Source organism: Opisthorchis viverrini (genome assembly GCF_000715545.1).
Source record: "Opisthorchis viverrini unplaced genomic scaffold opera_v5_302, whole genome shotgun sequence".
In the NCBI taxonomy this organism is placed as follows: Eukaryota; Metazoa; Platyhelminthes; class Trematoda; order Opisthorchiida; family Opisthorchiidae; genus Opisthorchis; species Opisthorchis viverrini.
This window is the reverse complement of record NW_008751962.1, coordinates 505389-525942: the sequence shown is the minus strand read 5'-3', so window position 1 is coordinate 525942 and position 20554 is coordinate 505389. Positions and strand designations below refer to the sequence as shown.

At 45.7% G+C, this 20554-nt stretch overlaps 3 protein-coding genes across 3 annotated transcripts in view; 1 reads left to right on the top strand and 2 right to left on the bottom strand.

Annotated features, from left to right (window-relative positions):
* The window catches only part of T265_09792 (hypothetical protein), a gene marked incomplete at both ends in the record, with an annotated part of 24177 nt that extends 10514 nt beyond the window's left edge, over positions 1-13663 (top strand). The window contains 6 exons of the mRNA XM_009175966.1: positions 173-262; positions 7205-7540; positions 8936-9192; positions 11114-11175; positions 11871-12183; positions 13302-13663. Coding sequence (XP_009174230.1) covers positions 173-262; positions 7205-7540; positions 8936-9192; positions 11114-11175; positions 11871-12183; positions 13302-13593 — 1350 coding nt within the window. The remainder of the gene's footprint in view (positions 1-172; positions 263-7204; positions 7541-8935; positions 9193-11113; positions 11176-11870; positions 12184-13301) is intronic.
* Positions 13664-15275: 1612 nt separating this feature from the next.
* On the bottom strand, positions 15276-19466 carry T265_09790 (hypothetical protein; the record flags this gene model as incomplete). The annotated part of the gene is given in 4 exon segments (XM_009175964.1): positions 15276-15442; positions 16812-16952; positions 19171-19324; positions 19344-19466. The coding sequence occupies 4 exon segments, from the start codon at positions 19464-19466 to the stop codon at positions 15276-15278; spliced, it is 585 nt and encodes a 194-aa protein (XP_009174228.1).
* On the bottom strand, positions 15352-19539 carry T265_09791 (hypothetical protein; the record flags this gene model as incomplete). The annotated part of the gene is made up of 2 exons (XM_009175965.1): positions 15352-15502; positions 19454-19539. The coding sequence occupies 2 exons, from the start codon at positions 19537-19539 to the stop codon at positions 15352-15354; spliced, it is 237 nt and encodes a 78-aa protein (XP_009174229.1).
* Between the last annotated feature and the right edge of the window lie 1015 nt (positions 19540-20554).

Genomic DNA, 20554 nt, shown 5'->3' with positions numbered 1-20554 from the left:
TATATATATAATCATGCTTTTACATCGATGAAAAGCGATTGCTTGATTTTCAGTCAAAATTCTTCCGTGATTTTAAGCCAACGCACCTGAGGAAATAATTGAAATGAAATGATCTTTTCAACATGCTAACTACTCATTACTGTTAGTTCACTGTTGTGTATCCCCTTTTCAGTGTCGTACTCTGCTCCAAGCCTTGGGTGTTCCCTGTGTACAAAGTCCTGGCGAAGCCGAAGCAATGTGTGCTTTGCTAAACTCTTCTAAAGTAAGTCACTGTGCTGTCGAACTTTTGAAATCAATGTGCCTTATTCTAGTTACCCCGTAGGGGTAGACATCAGTCTCCTTCCCATCCTAGCTCTGCCTGCATTTGATGTTGTCCAGTGCAGTCTGATCAGCACCAATGGGTCAATTCTTTTGGCGCCAGTGACGAACGCTACTGCTAAAAGTAGAAACAAGATGGGGTAGTAGGTTCTTAGGAAAGTTCGGAGTGTCTACATCACCAAACACTCACCCAGTCCATCTGGATAACCAACGTCAGCTTGAAGTGGGTGAAGAATAAAATAAATCGTTCAGCTGTAGTGCCCTTCCGGTGCCTACCTACCATGTCAACGGAAGAAGGTACGATGACTGGGATACTGCCAGGTTGCCCAAGCCTAGACAGGAGCAGTCGAGATGCTTGGGTTGGTTTCGAGCCATTGACCTTTTGCCCGTAAGCGGACGCCTTGACCACTGAGTTATTTCGTCTGCTACTTATGTAGACCACATGAAATGACATTTATGCACTTGTTTATTGACAACAACCCGAAGTACAAAGGTACCATCATTCGATTTAATCCATTCGCTGTCAGAGATGCTCTCAGTTCTGACAGTTTTAGATCACTCATGAAAAGAAACCCTTGGTGTTTTACCCCTTTCGTCCTGAACTTTGCGCTAGAAAATTCTCAGCTTTTAGGCTCATGTCCGACATTAATCAGTCTCCAGATGACTGGGTTCACAGTTGAACGGAATTCTCATCTCGAGAGAACCATTCCACCCGTCTCGTGGGTGTTCCCCCTACTGCCTTCTAAGAAGATCATTGTACCTAGTGAGTTCCTTCCGAACATTCCACGATCTCTGTTACCTAACCTGAATGACTTAAAACCGGCCGACGTACACCTCGTCCTAATTCGTACACTCGGATTTTTTTCTGGGTCTGGCTCCCTGGCAGCACCCCCAGCCCACGTACAGCTAAAAATCTCATGCCACATCAGCCGTCGAGTGATGGTACCAGCAGGGGGTCGCACTACTTGCTTCATACGACTAGGCAGGTAAGCGGAAACATGCTGTTGCTGACGCCTCCTTTCTTACAGTTTCACGTATCCCCTCTTCTACCCTGCACCACTCCAATTTGAGTACTCGCTCCACAAGTCCCAGCTTTATGACTGATCGCTTCCGTCGTGCACCACGCTCAGCTGCAGTTTTTGTCATCCAACTTCAGTAACAACCCTAAACATTTCGGAATCAGTTCTCAAACCCCGAAAGTCCGTCTAATTAGCCACCTTCAATGTTCGCACACTGAAGCAAGCAGGATAACAGACGGATCTTGCTTGTACGTTGGATTACCTCTGCGTTGATGTATGCTGTGTCAGAAATAAGGATACTGGACGCAATTACGGTGATCGAACTGACTTCTCCCTCACTCTCTTCCAAGTTCCGACTGTGCATGTGTGTTTGGATACTGGTTCACAGTCGCTTCTGCGCGGTTCGTTTGGCAACTTCTATGACAGAATCTCGAGAAACTGAGCTCCGTGGCACACTGCTTATGCCCCGGTGGACAGTAGGTCTAAACGTGCCGAAGACGGTTTCTATGACGTCCTAGGTGCTCTTTTACAACGGGCTAAAAGTTCAGGCATCGTTGTGTTTGCTAGCGACATGAATGATCAGGTTCACGGGCCTTATGAGGGCACTGTATGCGAACTCCTGTGAACAGATACGATTATACGACAAGCTATCGCCTGAGTTTACCACTTCTAGTGGTGTAAGATAGGGTTACCCTTTCTCGCCTTTCCTTTTCAACCCAGGGCAGCCTTTGCCAACCTCCGATACCCAGGGTGCTGATGTGACGTCAGTCTTTCTGTCAAGGGCAGTGTGATCCATACCGCTTCATGGATGAAAGACACGGTCTGTACGCTCATATGATATATAAATGATGTTAGTGTTCGACCGTCGGTATCTCAAAAGCATTGGTCAGGTTTGCGGGGAACATCGAATTAGTAGTGTTGATGTACGCCAAATGGTTCTGGAAAAAAGGAACTCTTCCAAGATAAATGAATTGCTCACGCTTATTACGACGTGTACTCCACATACCCGATGACCGTTTACCTCGCAGAGCTACTTTCGCTCAGCCCTGTGCTGAGTAGAGCGTCCAAGAGGTCCCAGTCTATCTCCGGGCAACGAAGTGCGGAAACTGTAACCAGTGAACGCACTTGGGTCGAAAACTGCCGCCTCCCTGGAGGGGGACCTCGGGATTCAACTCGGAGAAATGGCTCAATCGCGTGGTTGGTGGCGCTCGTACGTATAAGCCATCACTACCGAGTTCCCGAACCAACTGAACACTCCATCGCCCCCAGTGTTTGACTGCCTCTCCCGCTTCCTGGTGTCGCAAGTGCAGCCACTGGGAACAAATGTGCCCGTGGCACTCTAACCTTCCCACAGAGATACCTGAATACACGTTATGGGTTATTTGAATTTCTACGCGTGCCATTCGGTCTTCGTAATGCAGCAGAAAGCTTTGATTTTTTCGTAGACCAAGTATTCCGCGGTCTACCTTTTGTTTTCGCTTATCTCAATGATATCTTGGTTACTAGTTTCACACCCGAGTAGCTATTAAAACATTAGTATACTTGGTATATTTGTAGTGCACTACTCATAAGGTTGCTGAAAATTCGCCGACAGTCCACGACCGGGTTCGCCCTTTTTGGGGCTCATCAGGTAAGCGCAGTCCCTGGGTTCCCGTCAACCTGATGTTTTACTTGAAACCAAATTACACGAAATTAGCGGATATACACTCATTTGCAAACTGATTTGGTTTTTCGAGAGACTCACCTGGAACATCGCCAGAGAACATCACAAACGAGAGATTCAGCTGGCCTCCAGGTGAGTCTATCGAAAAAACAAATTAGCTTGCAAATGAGTGTATTTCGCTAATTAGTTTACTTTGTTTACCCGTTTAAACGAATATGGCGTCGTCATTCAAAAGTGCATCTTCGGTTTGCCCTTGTTGAATTTTTCGGGACATACTATAAATGAGACAGGGATTTCACCCGTCACCGATAAACTTGACGCCATCCTCACCTTTTCTTTGCCTTCATCTGTTTAACAAGTCAAACTTTTTTTAGGAATGATTAATTTTGTTGTCGGCGTTTCATCCTTAAAGCCACCCACCAATTAGCACTTATTACTAATCTGCTAGCTGGCAATCCTCCCAAAGTATCTCACACACAAACTTTTGAACAGGTTATATCTTTGCTGGTCGTTGGCTTGTTCGATGAACTGGGCAATTTGGTTGCAAACGTTTCATCACCAACCGAGGTGAAGTCATCAGTGCGTGGCGGTTGGTTTTGTTCATCGAGCAGCTTCGTTCTGGTTGACAGAATATATTCAGCTTTGTAGAGCTAGCTTGATCGAGCGTTTTTCTGTGTAATCGTCTACGCAGTGACAGGGTTTGACTATTCCAAAATAACAGTGTCTGTTCAACATTTTGTCTCCCCTTTCTTACTTGACTAGCGAGTGGATGCCTGCATCACCAACGACGGCGACGCATTCCTCTACGGCGCGACCACGGTGTACCGACATTTTACCATGAACAGTAGAGTGAGTGGTGCAGTTTCTTCGTTGCATTCACGGTCGATGCCGTGCTGTTTTGTCATAGCGCCTGATGTTGGTTTTTGTCAGCGTCTTTATTGTCACTTTCCACGTGCAATTCAGCCGTGTACTTAGAGGAACTATTTGTACATCCGACGGGTGCATTCTAGCAAGCTCTATCGCCTTTCCCTGCTTTGTTCATTTTGCTCTTATTGGACTTTTGCCAGTGGACAAACATGGTCGTTTCCGGAACCGATGCCGGTGGCTAGTGAGCATGTTCTTACGGAAGTTTAGGCAGATGTCTTACTCGACCTCTCTACTGAATATGTGATCCAGCCTCGTCGCACTAGATGGTCCTTGCGGTACACCGAAGTAAGTCCAGTACATGCTTCAGTCGATCCCCTCGGACCAGCTTACTGTACCCTTTCTCATCTCATAACTCTGTTTGCATGTTGCGTGTTGCCTGATGACAGCAAGTCAATCATTATAGAGAAAATGTAGCCACTTGCGTTACCTTCTCGGCATGTATGGAACATTGCCGAGCGATCGCAGTTGATGGCGCTGGATGTTTTCTGCAAGCTGAGCACCCACCGCACAGCCAGATATCCATTTCCTGTCTAACTCGTTACGAATTTGTTGATACCAGCAGATGACACACCTGAGGACGCCTCACCTCATCTGCCCGCAGATATCATGTGTTCCAAATACACAACTCTAGCCTGTTCCAAGTGACCCTTGAGAACCAGTGATATGCCTTTTTGACGCCACAAGTGACGCAAATCAACAAAATTGATTTGAACCTTTAAGATTCTTGCACTGACTTCATCGCACACACTTCTGTCAGAGCTGGGGTATTTGAAGCCCTCCACAACCTCCTATGATTCTCCTTGAGTTGCAAGAAGTGTTTTCATGGACTTTACGTTCTGAAGCACGACCTTGCACCTTGGTGGTCCAAATTTTGTGCCCAAGGATCGTATGGTGGTCGACAGTCTATTCAACAGGGCTTGTGCTTTGCCTTGGTCTTCAAGGAATGAAACAATGTCGTCTGCGTACTCCGGATTGACAAGGTTCTCACCAGCAATGATTTGAGCACCAGGGTTTTGAAGACCTTCATCAGTGATAAAGTTTGGCAAGAACGGAGAGAGTATACATCCTTGTCGAACACCGCTTTTTGCAGGGGAACTTTCAGAGAACTCACCATACACTCATACGCATTGAAGTATGTGAAGTATGTTCACAAACTTCTTAGGCATACCCTGTTGATCGAGTTCAATGTGTTCGAATAAATGCTACCTTGGAAAGTGTGTAAAGCTCATCTTGTGGATCCACCTGTGCGGTGTTTCCATGATAACCCAGTGATGAACCGCATACTTTTTAACAAATAGCTCCGCTTGGCCAGACGCTTGGACGATCAATTCGGCCGATTTTAGTTATCCGCAACAAAAACGATCTGAAAGTACACACTAGCTGACATGACAGAGTCGAGGCAGAATTTCAATGAAGAGGTCAACATACCCGAACTTTGATATTACGTCCAACGTACTCTGAGTGAGAAACCCATCTTTGTGTGGACACCAGCGATTTACTGGCCTATGTGTATTTTTTGGCGTTATTGTAAGGTCCCGATCGCGAAAAAAACCTGCGTTAGAACGGATTATCACCCTGGACTACATAGCCAGTGCACGCCTCAGTCTCCTAGATAGACGGCATCTGGATTGATCTGACAACCGAACGAGGTTGTGACATGGTTCATCGCGAACCACCCACTGGAGAGTGTTCTTCACTACTGTGAGAACCACTGCCTTCAGTGCATTTTATGAGGTACCTGGTACGCTATACCTGACTCTACCAATAATGTCATGTACCATTTAGAGGTATTGTTTGTGGCATGAGCTGATTTCATTTGAAGATGCACCTTTATGCAGCCATGCGTGACACGTGTTCAGCTGAAGGGAAGCTTTTCGCCAAAAGGGATAACTTCCCAATTTATCCCAGGTTTAACTCTGTTGATCGAATAGCCTGCCTGATGAAACGTGGAATGTGCCGAAACACTACTAGTTCGGGTGAGTTTAGTAGTTGTGCTCATGCGCACTGATGATGTCTCCTCGTATGGTGGCGAAACGTTTGAAAGCCAAGCTTGGTGAACAGATCAACAGCCACCTGATCAACAACCAGGAAACGTGTAAGTGATACCTGACCTGCGCGAAGCATTCAAACCTCACAGTGGGTGAAACAGCTGAACTGGACCACATCTGCTTGAACGAATCGGTGCTTGCACCTGAGTTGGTTCTTCAAATTAAAATGAAATACTGTCTTCACACGAGTACCTTGATCATCTCGAGTCAAACTAGCACGCTGTCAAAAAACAGCATGAAATCGCTCGCAAATGTGACAGGTTCATTGGCTGGCATTTTCCGACAGACAAGTGATTTTTTCGGAACTGGTTTGGCCCAGTATCCGAGGGCAAGCGTCTCTCAGCATTTCCCTTTCGGGGAATGTTTCTTTTCGTAACTTCGGCGTCATGCACGTGTGGCTGCCAGGACTTCATGTGACATCCCAGGTTGCGGTCGACATCTTTGGTCCCAGTAAAAGTTATGTGCCACAGACGCACTCGTAAGCTTCGAGGTATTCAGGAGGAAACTCAGAGTGGCTGAAGTCGATGTCCACCAGAGCTGGGGCAGGATACATCAATCAGAAATTCTGACTTCTGAAGGAGCCGCCTTTGTTCAGGGGTATGTGAACGTTGATTCGGTGGACCAATAAGAAGTGCTGAAGTACTTCATCAGGCACCTTCTCCTCCTGAGCTCCCAGAATACCCCGATCGAGTGTGTCCACAGTTCTCTTCCTGCCCGTTTGATTGTAGGAGATAAGGAAACAAGTCTAGATGCTGATGTGTAGACATATTTTGAGACATGCTGTTCATCCTCCTCATCTACTTCCACTTCTATTCACACCATTTCTGTCGTGATGACCGCTTAGCAAGAAGTCAACTGATCAACCGGATTCCCGCTGCACCTGACCTCGTCGGTTAAGCAAAACCTGATCTACGTGGTCTGTTTATACTTTGTCGGTATTCAACATAGCGTTATCACCAGTCAAGTACCAGCAGTTTGAAGGATCTTGTTTGCTTTAGTTGTTGTGTATCTTCTCAGCAGACCTCGTCGGTTAAGCAGAACCTGATCTACGTGGTCCGTTTATACTTTATCGGTATTCGACATAGCGTTATCACCAGTTAAGTATCAGCAGTTTGAAGGATCTTCTTTGCTTTAGTTGTTGTGTATCTTCTCAGTACTGTTGCTCGCCTTATGAAAACTGAATGATCTGCCTGCTTTGTCATAGCCTCCTTCATTGCTTCGTTCTTTAGGATCCCAGCGTATACGTTTATCGGTCCAGTCGTATCCATAAAGAGTTATCCATGGACCGATTCTTGTTGGTGTTTCTGGGAATCATTCTTGGCTGTGACTACTGGCCCACGGGAACCGTAGGGATTGGCCAAGCTGGAATACAACGTGTCGTGAGCTCTCTGAGGTGCTTGAATTCGGAAAAGTTACGTGACCTCTTGAACTGCATAAAAACTGGGAGACAAGTTGGTCAGACAGAAGTTGTCGAAGCCCATTCATTTCTTCGTAACCTGGACCCTAAATTGCTCCGATTGTGGACGAAGATCATCGATACTTTTCAACAGTGCCCCGTGGATGAGGTAGGCTGCCTTATGCGGTATTATTTGGCTTAGCTCCACTGGGTGACTTTCCATTTTTTATCTAGTTTCTTGCTGTCCTCTGTGGTTCTGTGTCTTATTTTGTGACCTTTAAACAATTGCTCACTGGGTTATACCTCATCAACTAATCCATCCATTCGGCCAAACGCAGCTCACCAGCACCTACCTCAGTTCATCCAGATAAGTGGTCCGATATCATGATATACTTCACTCAAATTCAGTTCAGTCTTTGAACTCGATCGACATTGAGTTGATGTTGAGTAGCTGTGTCTCACCGAATTAGGTTTTACGATATCCGAGCCTCCACGTAACACCGAATGTATCGTACTTAGAATCAACCGTACTCTCTGGTCGGTGGCGCCTTGGCTATGTACTACTCAACTCCCGAGGAAGCTTATGAAGAGCAAACTTCTATGTCAAGGGGACGATTTTGGAGGCACGCATTTGTTTCGATTGCAGTCTGGTTCTTCAAATGGTTAATTTCTTTACTTTACTTCACAATGGAGCTGCCTTGTGTCACGGACTCACATGAACCGGTTGACTCACTTTTAGCTGGCTATGCCAATATATTAACACCAACAGGCGCACTGCTTTACTTTTCTATTTTGTCACATGCATTTGTTGGTCACACATCTGGCAGGGTTTACATCTTATGTGCTTCGGGTATTACTGTGTTCTTACTTAATTCCGGGTATGTAAGTAATGTACCTACCTGTACTGTATATTTGCCTAAGATCCACATCCGCTCCGTTTCTCTGTGATCGGTTTCGTCGGTTAATCTCTCCCGCTCCTAACTTCCTTGCTTCCTTATTTTTCAAATATTGTCGATAGCTTCACAGGGTTACCAGGATGCCAGTAAGTTGTGCTCTTAACGATAGAAACAAACGACCCAGCCAGCGTTCGAGTTGCAACTCACTTGATACTCAGTATTCTAACCTATTGGATTACGACCGCTCGTTGGTTTGAGCCTTATCCATGAGGATATCCATGGTCCATGTAACGATTTTACGCTTGGCCTATCTTTTGAGTGGTTTCAATCCGTGAGTCGATCGGGAATGGGCCGTTTACAAATTGCGAGTAGTGGCCACTTGCGAATACGTTCCGGGCGAATAAGTATTTGTCCTAATGGTTTAACTACTTGAATGCGGTAAGTAGTATAAAATTAATGCAGCAGACATTCCGGACCAAGCGATGGTATTCTTCGAAGTGAACCTACGGCTATTGCAAGCCTTGGCTTTGACAACTCAGCTGTATTTCGCTGCTCCAGGCTACGTTTTTCCCACCCCGCACGTGGTACTGAAACCAGGAGACCATCTACTGGAATATCTCACGTCCTCTGATGGCCTGTTCCAATTTAATGCTGTTCGTTTTTTTCAGATTATGGTCGAATTTCTCGCCAGTGCTGAAGAGCGAATGTGGTCACTCCCGTCATCTGAGTTTGTGTCTACATGGTTGCGACCGAACCCAAGGGCACTTGTTGCCTTCTGTTCCGCCCAGTTGGACTGGGATCCCGATTACAGTCTGCATCACCTCTTACCAGTGCTTGCCATGTGGGATATGCGTCACCCCCGGTTGGAGGCTTCGATTCCCATGACACAATCAATAGACGATGCTGTAACACTTATTCCCAGGAAGTAAGCCATACCCTTACGCGTTTGTGTCTTGCCGTGCAGTAGTTGGTATCAACAAAATGAGCCTTCGACATCAGGTAGAATCCAAACGTTAACGAACTTACAACTACACAAAAAAACCCCGGCGTTAAAAGTCGGTAGCTGTTGTTAGCGTCTGCTGATGTTTTCTAGAAGACGGATTACAAACTGCTTAGAAAGAATTGCACTGTCAAATGTCTACTCTCAGAGGATCATCAAGTTAGTCACCGTGAATCTGTCGCGCTACCGAAGCTTCTGCAAACGTTGTGTAAGTGGGCCCCTCGGTTCTGCGAATTATGGCTCAGAATCGCTCCCTACCTCACACAGTGGATAAAATTTGAGAGTTGCTATGTTTTACATCATCCGCCTTTCAGGTGACTGCTCTCTGGAGACAATACAGTTGGAATGCAGTTCGACCAACTTATTGGCACGAGGTGCTTAATGCTACTTGTGTCCTATCATTGCATCTAGTGGATAAGCTATAGAGGATGTTGACCTACGCATCCGTAAAGCAAGACTGACCTTCATAGAAATCACGATGGCCGTATAAAGAAGTAAGATCCGCGCACGGACGGCGATTCGTGTGTTCAAAGCAGCAATACTCCAAATTCCTTGGCTATTTCGCGTACAAGACATCAGAAAGCTCGAGATGTGTCTGCCATTGATATCTAAGGTGCATCCTGAACACTATTCTTCTCGATGGTTGAAGAACGCTACTCCAGTATCCCACGTCTCATGCAACCGTTGCAATAGCTACTTCTTCGACTAACACGAAGATGAGTTTTAGAAACTTGTACCGTATCCATACCGTCTTGGACGGCAGCTGAGATTCTGGATCGGCACCGTCATCTCATATTTGTAAGGGTTTGGATTTAGTTTACCGTACGATATCTGCTGCTTCAATCCGAGTCTGATCTCAGTCTGTGTGGACCTAGCCTCTGGCTGCCGTTCGTGGCGGCTACTATAAAGGACATTTGTTTTTCAGGCCAGTTACTCTTGTCTTAGCCACCATTAGGTTAAGTGATTTATTGTAACGCAATTCCCTTTCCGATTAGCTATGATAAACTGGGATTCACACCTTCTCTCTGCCTAGACGGTGTAATTGCCATGTTACTAAGCGTCCTCGTCTAATTAGAGGAAAACTGTTTAAAGTCATCAGTACTTTGTAGTGTTTAATTTATCAAGGGTGGCGAGATGGCCCAAGTGGTTAGGGCGCGAATTTACTGACCTGAGGGTCCGTGGTTCGAACCCGACCTCTGCCTCTCGACTTCCTCTGTCTAGGTTTGGGCGAACCGGCAGTATCCCAGCCCTCGTGCAACCTTCGGGTGGCAGGGCAGCTAGGCATCGAAAGGATGCTACAGCTGAGAGGTTTCCAACTTGTCAAGATTCTTGGATTAATGCCATTTATAGCCGCCGCGTATACCGTTGCCCAATCCATCTCGGTTCGAGTACCTCAATACATTTACTTTCCGCTTTCCGTTTGACACAACTACATCTGTGCCAGTGTTTTTGTACTAGGATCGATGGGGCAACGCATACTTGCACGGACTTATCTGTGCTGGTCGCTTGGATTTGCGGAGAGCACTTAATGTCGTTCGAATTTTTCTCTAGATTGCATTCCTGTTTCGGGTGTTATATGGATTAGGCGCGGAAAACCGTTGCAATCAAGCGAACTTTACTGGTAAGACGTAATGGTACTCATAAAAATAAGAAAATGATACAGCACTACCGTCAGCTAACGCTGTCCATCTTCCTCATTATGCCGTCCAATGGCTCTGGTAGTTCGCCAAACACGATGGCTGGAAATTCAGTAGGGAAGGTTCTATTGCCATAAACAGCATTTTAAGGCCCGCGCTCCACCCTCAGTATCCCATTTTGATTCAGCCCCTGATTTCTCCCCCTATAGAGTGGTGAAGCGGCGCACGGTGAACTTCGTCCCCTGCTTCGAAGTGGAATGGAATCGGATGGGTGAGTTTAGTCTACTTATGAGCGTTTGCTGCTTAGTTCCTGAATGCGAAAGGTGGCGAGATGGTCCAAGTGGTTAGAGCGCGAATTTACTGAACGGAAGGTCCGTGGTTCGAACCCGACCTCTGTCTCTCGGCTTCCCCTGTTTAGGCTTGAGCAACCCGGCAGTATCTCAGCTTTCGTGCAATGTTCGGGTGGTATGGCAGTACAGATGAACGAACGAATGTGGAGGGTCATTGTTCCCTTACCTTTTGTGCTTGTTGTTTGTTCGTTGTCTTTGCATTTTTGTTAGTTTCGTTGCTACAGCTCTTTGGATGGTGTTAGCTATTGGCTATCGTTAATGGTGGTGAGTGCTCAATAGTCAACAAACTATTCAGGTTAGTAGGAGTGTTCTCACCTGTGCGTCTAATGTGTCAACCTACTGCCATAGCAGCTCCGGCTAACTACATGATTTTTTAAGTTAACAGATATTTCTAACCTGAAAAGTACTACAAAGTTCATGGCGCCGTAGGTCGTGTATCTTGCCGAAGAGATCTGCGTGAGTACTCTTTCGTGGCCATTAGTCCTCATCTCACCGACTGACTAGGTGAACTATATGAGACTTTGGTTATCCTCAATTTCTCAAGGTAATCTTTTTGCTCTCTGCTTTTCACTCCGGACAGGTTTTGATTGCTGGACTCGGAAAGGTGGTCTTTCAGGCCGTTCCGTAAATCTCGCTCAGTCTGATAACAAAGAACACAATATGGAACTTACCGAGGTCTACACTTTCCCCGTTCCTGCTGTCGAATTCCAGCAGTCCTATCCATATCTTGTCGAACGTTTCAACTCCGAGTCAGCTAAAGTCTCGCGGAAGAAGCCAACAAAAGTCACATCAAAGTCTGATCCAACCGCGTCAGAGCAGGCTAGTCTGACTGATCTATTCCGGCGGTTAAATTTGATCACAAAGCCATTAGAGCCGAAGCCACCTCCCATATGGGATTCGAGCTCAGAGGCTGAGGATGAATTCCCAAGGTAGGCTATCTCAAACTGAATATTTTGGTCCTGCGTTGACTTCTTTACATTGTTTAGCTGCTATCTCAAGGGCGTTTTTAGCTTTACTATATTATTCCTGGCTTTTGAAGTAGGGATTGGGATAAGCCGGTAGGATCAGGAGCCAATTGGTGAGAATTTCGAAGGAAAACGTTACTCCACTTTTGCTCTGTGTGGTTTGAATAAGCAGTCCAATGAAGCTCATCTCTTAAACTATCTGCTACCACCTGACTTTCACAAGCTGTATAGAAAATCCTTAAAGGCAATCCATCCCCTTAATTGACAGATTTGGTGAACTTTGGAGCAGTTCTGAAAAATCGATTATGGAGGAAGTGGCTATGAGCTAGTCACTCTTGGAGCAGCCCATTTCACGAATTGGCGATGTGGATAGGGACAATGCGTCGAACAGATCAACTTGTACTTTAATGAAGTGGACCAGTGAACACGGATGGACGTATTTCGTCTATTCCCTCCTGATTTTACGAAGGTGGCTTTTAACGAATGTGAGATTCTGAGGATTAGTTGATGAAACGTGTTCGAGCATGATCCCATGAACCAAAATCCAGCTAACAGTCTAAACTGGTTCATGTGTAGACGCTCGAACTTTACGTTTCCGCTATTTCAGCACGCAGTCAGCCGTCAGCTTCTGTATATTTCTTCAGACTTCAATATACAGGTATTCTGGCTACAAAATATTTAAAATACCGGTCCAGTGTTACTTTTTAACTGTGATTCCTGTCATCGGCAGAGCACAGAAACGTTATCATGGCACCGTTCTGGTAGCCGTAGAATCCAAGATGCTGTTCGGTATTATATTACACCTTTTAATCGATCGGCGTGTTGTGTACTGCAAGCGGGAGAACTACCTGTATATCGGTCCTTAGCTTCCTGGTCCGCCTACTGCAGTACATCAAAGAGCATGGCAGTTCGAGACAACTCTTTGTGGAGACAAAGGAAGATTATTACAACCATATGTATAGGGTGGTCGCAAATCCGCAAGATTGCGGTGTTATTTAGCTATATCTTGTGTCTTGTGGCCACAGTTGTCACGTAGCTTGCTCGATAATCTTGTATTCCGTTTTATTTTCACCCACCCTCAGTGCTATGGGCGCATCGCCACCATCACCTGATAAATCTGTATCCGATCATGATGTTGCTGCACACCTGGCGCATGCATTTCATCTCCCATCATCACCACGCGATCTCCAAACAGAGTTTGATTGTCCAAACTATGAATTGAACCTGAAAAGTTCACTTTTATCCAACACTTTATTGCTTTCACCCAAGTCCCTCAGGGAACCCTCCCAGTCCATGTCCGCTTCGACGCATGACTCATTCTCTTTCTTCCGAACCCCGGAATGTCTCAGGGACCGCCTGACGAAAATTGAATGAATCATTTCCCCATAATTTGCTTCTCAGAACCATATTTTACCACACTCAGATTTCGGAAATCCCAGATGCCTTTTGCCACATTATTTTCAATACACTCTTGTCTTATTGAGGAGATATTCTGGTTTGTGTGCCGTGCTTTTGCGGATTTGTGGTGAGCTATTGGTGTGACGAAGCTCTCTCACAATGCGGCACCGCCGTTAAGCCAATCTCCGTGTTTAATGTTGTTTGGTGCAGCTCTTTCCAAAGTGTTTCAGGGAAAACACTAGGGAATCGGTCCTATTCACTGGAAACTGTCAACTATGTTCAAGAGGTTTTCGTGTGCCATGTGACCATTCTTTACAATTTCGTCCGTTTTAGCCTCAAAATTAAAGTGCCTGTTGAACGCTCTTAGGGCGAGATGGCCCAAGTAGTTACAGCGCGAATTTACTGACCCGAAGGTCTGTGGTTCGAACCGGACCTTTGCCATGTCTAGGCTTGGTCAACCTGGCAGTATCCCAGCCCTCATGCTTCCTCCGGGTGGCATGAAGCTAGGCACNAAAGAGTGTTACCGCTGAACGGTTTTTTTTATTCTACGCTCTCAGGAGACTTGCCAACTGTCATTCAGATGGATCTGGTGTTCTTTGTTTCAACGGTCGTAATTAAGACTTGTTTTTGGCACAGTGAACGTGTCACTAATTTAGGGATTTAAGTCCAACAAAATGCCCAGCCATTTTGTTTTGGCCTGGAATCATAGATAGAAGAATAGTCGGATTCTGAGAGTATGCAAGTTAGTACTCCTGCACATGCAGTCACTAAATGTGACAATTACAATCCAGGGAGAGATCCTAGAAGCTGTGGAGACTTTCATGGACTTGGAAGTTGTATTAGTTCTGATTGTAGTATGACAGATGAGGTCAATGTACGAATCTGCAAGGCCCGGATCTCGCTTGCTAACCTATGGTGTCAAAGTGGTATACCCCGGAATCTCAAGGGACGTATGTTTCAAGCTACAGTACGGGCTGTTTTGTTGTATGGATGTGAGACTTGGCGTGTTCGAGCAGCGGAACTGAGATGTCTCCAGGTGCTGGACATAGCTCGTGTGGGTTGGTGTCGGTCAATCCGTAATGAAGCAGACAGAAAGCGTGTTTTCGGTTGTGCAACGGGTACTTCCATTGAAGAATGTGTCCAGCACCAGAAGCTATGTTGGTCGGGACGTGTGTTGCATATGCCGAAGAAAGTGCTGTTTTCCATGCCCCAATCGGATAGGCGGCCAACCCTTGTCCTGACAGAGGGGTGTGATTGTATTCACGAAACGCTTGGGTGCTGTCGGCGCTACTCGCCTTCCAGGATGGGGACCGCGTGATCTTCACTGTGCCTGGTTGGAGACACTACAAGATATGGCTGCCAACCGATGTCAGTGGAGTTCTTGTTGTCAGATTGCCTAAATGAGTGTCTGGAGAGGCAGGTACCTCGGAATGATTGTGGTAGCAGTCCCTTCTCTGTCCACCTTTGCTCTTTTCTTCGCACTATGGTTTTCAAATAAATCATGGTTGTACGGCAGCGAAGCACCACTGTTGATCGTTGATGTCATGCTGTTATTGATGATGAATCGGATTCAGAGTAATGTCACTGGTAAGAATGTCTTGCGTCATTCTGTGACGGACTGCAAAACCTGAGTACTCCCACTCGCCGCTATGGTCTAGCTACCATAGGATAATGCGATTCCATATTGGCTGGAGTGTACGGAAGTTAATGCTGAACACTTTTAGCTGACAGTGTTCATCGTTCAACTTTACCACTCTTTCGGTGCGTAGCTGCCATGCCACACGAAGGAGGCACGAGGGCTGGAATATTGCCGGGTTGCCCAAGCCTAGACAAGGAGGTCGGGTTTGAACCACGGACCTTCCGGTTCACGGACCACTTGGTCCATCTAGCACCCAGTGTTCAACCATTTTATTGTTATATTCTATAACATACCAGTCATGAAGTCGCTCTATGCTCTTTTGGGCAGTCGCTTGGAGTTTGTGTAGTCAGAACACTGTACACCCTTAGGTATTTCACTGTCCTTGTATATTAGTCCTGTACTATCGCAGCAGTGTCCTTCAAAACATTGGTTTTTGACTGGCGAGATTCGGAAGATTTCAAATGAGTATTGTGCAAGCTCAAGGTCATGCAGCACTGCTTGTGTTTGTGCTACCTATGGAACACCATCGTTTCTAGAATCTCACAGGTTTTGAAGAATGGGAACTCATACAATATTCTTTAATCTACGGTCCGAATTTAGGTCGATCCGAACAAGCGCTTGACACATCCATCTGCTTTATGAAACTTTCCTGTTTCGCAGGGCCCTAGAGTTGCAATGAATTGTTTTACTTGGCGTTTTATGCAAAGCACCATCCACGCGAGTTTTTTACGGGAAATATGAGTATTCAGAACCAAGGCATTGAAAATTGGTCCCAATCAGATAACTTCGCGATAGATTTTTGCTTCTGTTCAGGAACCGAACTGTCACTCTTAATGTGAGTTTGCGTACGTAACTCGAGTTTCCGATTTTCCACCAGTTTGATCGTGATATCATGACCAAACAGCATCGTCATCATCATCATCATTGTCAGCTGTAAGAACCGCGTACTCGTCGTACACTGGTTGTAGCTGCCACAGTTTCGTTCACCGATGATTAGGGGGGGGGGGTAGGTAGCTGCGCATTGCACGAAACAGCATCGTGATTAGGATCCGATGGTTCTTTGGTCGAACTTTATATTGGTGTTTGGTGATTTGTCGCGTACCTATAACGCTTTCCCAAGAACCCATCAAGTTCCTATGGTGCGGTGAGAACTTTCAGTTTTGCACCTATTCTTGGTCGTTTGACCAACGCGATTACGGGATCTTTGAAAAAAGTATCTATTGTGATGTTAGTGCGGTCGGTTTTTCATCCATAATTGTAGACCGGAATGAAGCAGCTAATTTTAACATTTCCGTCGCAACAATGGCAATACTGAAGTCTCATTACTATGTCAAGTCTGCTGACACGCGCGCAACAAATCAGAGAACACCTTGGAAGCTATAGCCACCATGTTCTCGCACCCTTTTCGGATCTGGGACTCATCGTCGAGAAAGATGTCATCTGTACAGCACCGAGATACTCCCGATTTACACTGAAATCTGTTCTGAATACTTCACAAAGATTTCGGCGAGAACCAGGGGGATTGCTACGCTCAGTGATTAGAGCGCAAATTTACTGACCGGAAGGTCCTTGGTTCGAATCCGACCTCTGCCTCTCGATGACCTGGCAATACTCCAGCCCTTGTGCTTCCTCCAGGTAGCATGGCAGCTAGACACCGAACTGAACGATGCTAGGCTCTGTTCTTGACTTTGAACCACTGTCACCGTTATGTTGATAAATCATACCGCAGTCTACTATGTTCCGAAACTAACTCAACATAAATAAATCAGTTGAGCCATGATTTGTAAGGATTTCCGGTCTACACAGGCGTACTTTTTCAGCGCAAACAAACGCTCGTAGGGTACCGTTTCGCCAAGTTCCCCTTGACAACATCTCTTGTCCTATAAAAAGTGATAATAGGTTTTCTTTATTCGTCGTGACTGGCGAATGTCTGAAATATCTGCTTTCGAAAATAGTTCGACCACCATACGGAATCTAATCGCCCGATGGCATAGGCGTTCAATATCCCATCGTACCGTGGCTAATGAAATGCTTGCATGCCTCACGTACGAGCCTGGCTCACTGAGTTTGCACAATCCACTTCAGAGCTCAGTTTGAACGCATTATTGGCCCCTAAACTGCAAGGCTGAGTATGCTGACGATGACTTTACGTGCTCCCATAGTTCCATAGGTCGCTTGCGCAGTACGTGTCCCAATCACTAGTGCCGGTAGTGTCAGATTATTGTAGGCAGTGTTTTCACATCACGGCTTCGTTCGAAAGGAAACGGAAAGTAGCGAAAACACTTAACCGACAGTTCTTGTCTTTTCATGGCCCTACGTATTTCGCATGCCTAAAGGAGAACCGGATGGATACAGCTTGAACTCTATGAGTCTTGAAGTTCCCATGGCCACACTGTCTGAATCTGGTCTGTCCATGTGAATGTGAGGTTGGACGATCTCCTTACCGACTGGTCGTTAGCAGGTAGTACCAGTGTTGGTACTTTCATTCGTACAAAGGTGTATTCGGTATCTTTGTAATGTACTACTCGTAAGGTCGCTGAAAATCTGTCGACAGCCCACGACCGGTTTCGCCATTTTTGGGGCTCATCAGGTAGGCGCAGTCCCCGAGTTTCCGTCAACCTTATGTTCTACTTGAAGCCAAATTGCACGAAATTAGCGAACTGAATACAGTTACCGAATATACACTCACTTGCAAACTAATTTGGTTCTTTCGAGAGACACCTGGAACCCAGCTGAATCTCTCGTTTGCCACTTTTAGCCACCGGTGGCAAGTGTAGCATGCCACCCCTATTTGCCACCTCTTGTTACCGGTGGCGTGTTTACTGGGCAGGTGGTACAGGAATGTCAGTTACCCGCAAGGAAGTTCTCTGTTTCAGTCTTTATTTTCCACCTACTGTGCGTAACTCACGCAAACTTTGTGAAGAAATGGACGTATGTACGATTACCACTCAATATCAGGACGATGGAACGTACTCCCATGGGACATCTTTCACGATATTGTGGCCCCCATCAAGTGCCATCCTTAAAGGCGTCCCAGAAAAATGTTGGTATTCCTCAATTTCCATTCAAAATTTACCTTGTATGCATGACCCTACTGATTAAAAGTAATTTCCGATGAGTAGCAATCGAATATTGTATGTCTTCCCAAATGTTATCACACTGACCACTTCATTCATTTAAACAATCGTCAAACTGTATGAAGTACTGTTACAGCGTTTTGAGTAAAAATCTTGAGTTCAGCAACTCCGCACGTTAGTTAGCTAAAACAAAAAGCTCTGAACTGAATGCTTAGACGTAGTATGTTGAAACTGACCAAAGTCCCAACGACCTGAAATAGGTCGTAGCGTTTGAAAGCAAGAATTTTTCCGCACTTCACATGAAGAATGAAGCATACAAATGTCTACTTTTCTACAATTAGGAATGAAACCGTTTTTAGTTATTTCCCTTTGTGTGAGTGTGTAAAGTATGTATGACATATCAATTGGTAGGTCAATCGAGAGAAGCGTTGAACTCAAGCCCAGATATGAGCCGGAGATTGTATTTTTCTGAGAATGGCTCAGTTTGAGCCCCGTTTTTATGCTCTTTTAGATGACAGATCTCAGTACGCAACTTGAAAGAACAATATTTTTTCGGAAGCGGTGCGTACTTTTGGAAGTGTTTAACCTTGAGTATCATATTCATTTTTTCTAGTGTTAACGCACTGTTACACCACGACAAAAGTCTGAATTATGCGGAGATCACGTACTTCAATGATGCAAGGACCTATGAGAACTGATGGAGGTCAAGGGTCATATGTTTCGGGCGGGGAATAGAGAGTCGGTGCCATGCTCATCATACAGCTTAGCTGGTTTTTCTGGTGGCTTAGTGGTTACTACTAGGGCGAGATGGCCCAAATGGTTAGCGCGCAAATTTACTGACCGGAAGGTTCGTGGTTCGAATCTGACCTCCGCCTCTCGACTTCCCCTGTCTAGGCTTGGTCAACCTGGCAGTATCCCAGCCCTCGTGCAAACTTCGGGTGGCATGGCAGCTAGGCACCGGAAGGGTGCTACTGCTGAACGCTAGTGGGTACTATTAAATCAGGTGTTACGGGAGCAAAAAATTCGACCGGAGTACGAAAGCGTATGACTTGAGGTTTCTGGGTGTTACGCATCGTAGTGAAAGAAAGTCGGTTCGCTGGATAGTTTGTGGGAAACAAACATCCGCTCCTCATTGTACACCGCTTGCGAATAGCTAACCCAACTAACCAGCATCGCGAGCGGGATCTGCCTATCCAACGAAATCATTTCATTCGAATGCGATCCCCGTAGTCATCCTTCTTTCTTTTACCCTTTCAGATGGCCTTTTCTGTTGGCAATTATTGGCTCCAGCGCACTATTTCTCTGAAGCGTCATTCGCGAGGCTGTCACTACATTACTGACGATATCAAAAAAGCGTTGCCAGAGATTGCACAGATCAAAATGGGCGTGCTTCACCTATTTAGTAAGTTTTTATTTCAAATTTTAGTTGCAGTTTGGTGTCCTGTTCACACCTGGCAGCATTGTTATCACTACGAACACAGGATTCGGCCTGTTTTATGCAAAAAATCGTTCAGCTGTAGCACCCGCAGCATTGTTATCACTACGAACACAGGATTCGGCATGTTTTATGCAAAAAATCGCTCAGCTGTAGCATCCTTTCGGTACCTAACTGCCATGCCAGCCGAAGGTTGCACGAGGGCTGGAATACTGCCAGGTTGACCAAGCCTAGACAGGGGAAGTCGAGAGGCAGAGGTTGGGTTTGAATCACGGACTTCATGTCAGCAAATTCGCGCTCTAACCACTTGGACCATCCTTGTGACTGCCTGTAGTGAAGGGAATGTTTAACAAGGTAGTTTTCACCGGTGTTTCTTATAATAATCGATATGTGGGATATCTGTTTGAGGCTTCGTCATGTTTTCAGACTGCCCACGTTAGCCTGTTGTCCAGTGTAACGTCCAACCACACCTCTCATAATTTAGCTGCTGACATCAATAATACTACATCTAACCCCGGTACTTGAGGCGAAATCCAAGAACAGCATGTAGGGCTTCGCTGCACACAGTTGAGAGATTCTCTTGTGAAAACCAAATTGATTTGGGTGCATGAATCACTTCACCAATTATTCATGTTTTCCTCGACGTCAAGGTAGTCTTCTATACCGAAGGTAGGTCACTTGTTTTATTACGCTTGCGTAAAAGGGATATCTCTGAATTTCGAGAAATACATCCATTTGCAAATCAATTTGGTTTTCACGAGAGACTCAACGGAATCTCTCGTTTGT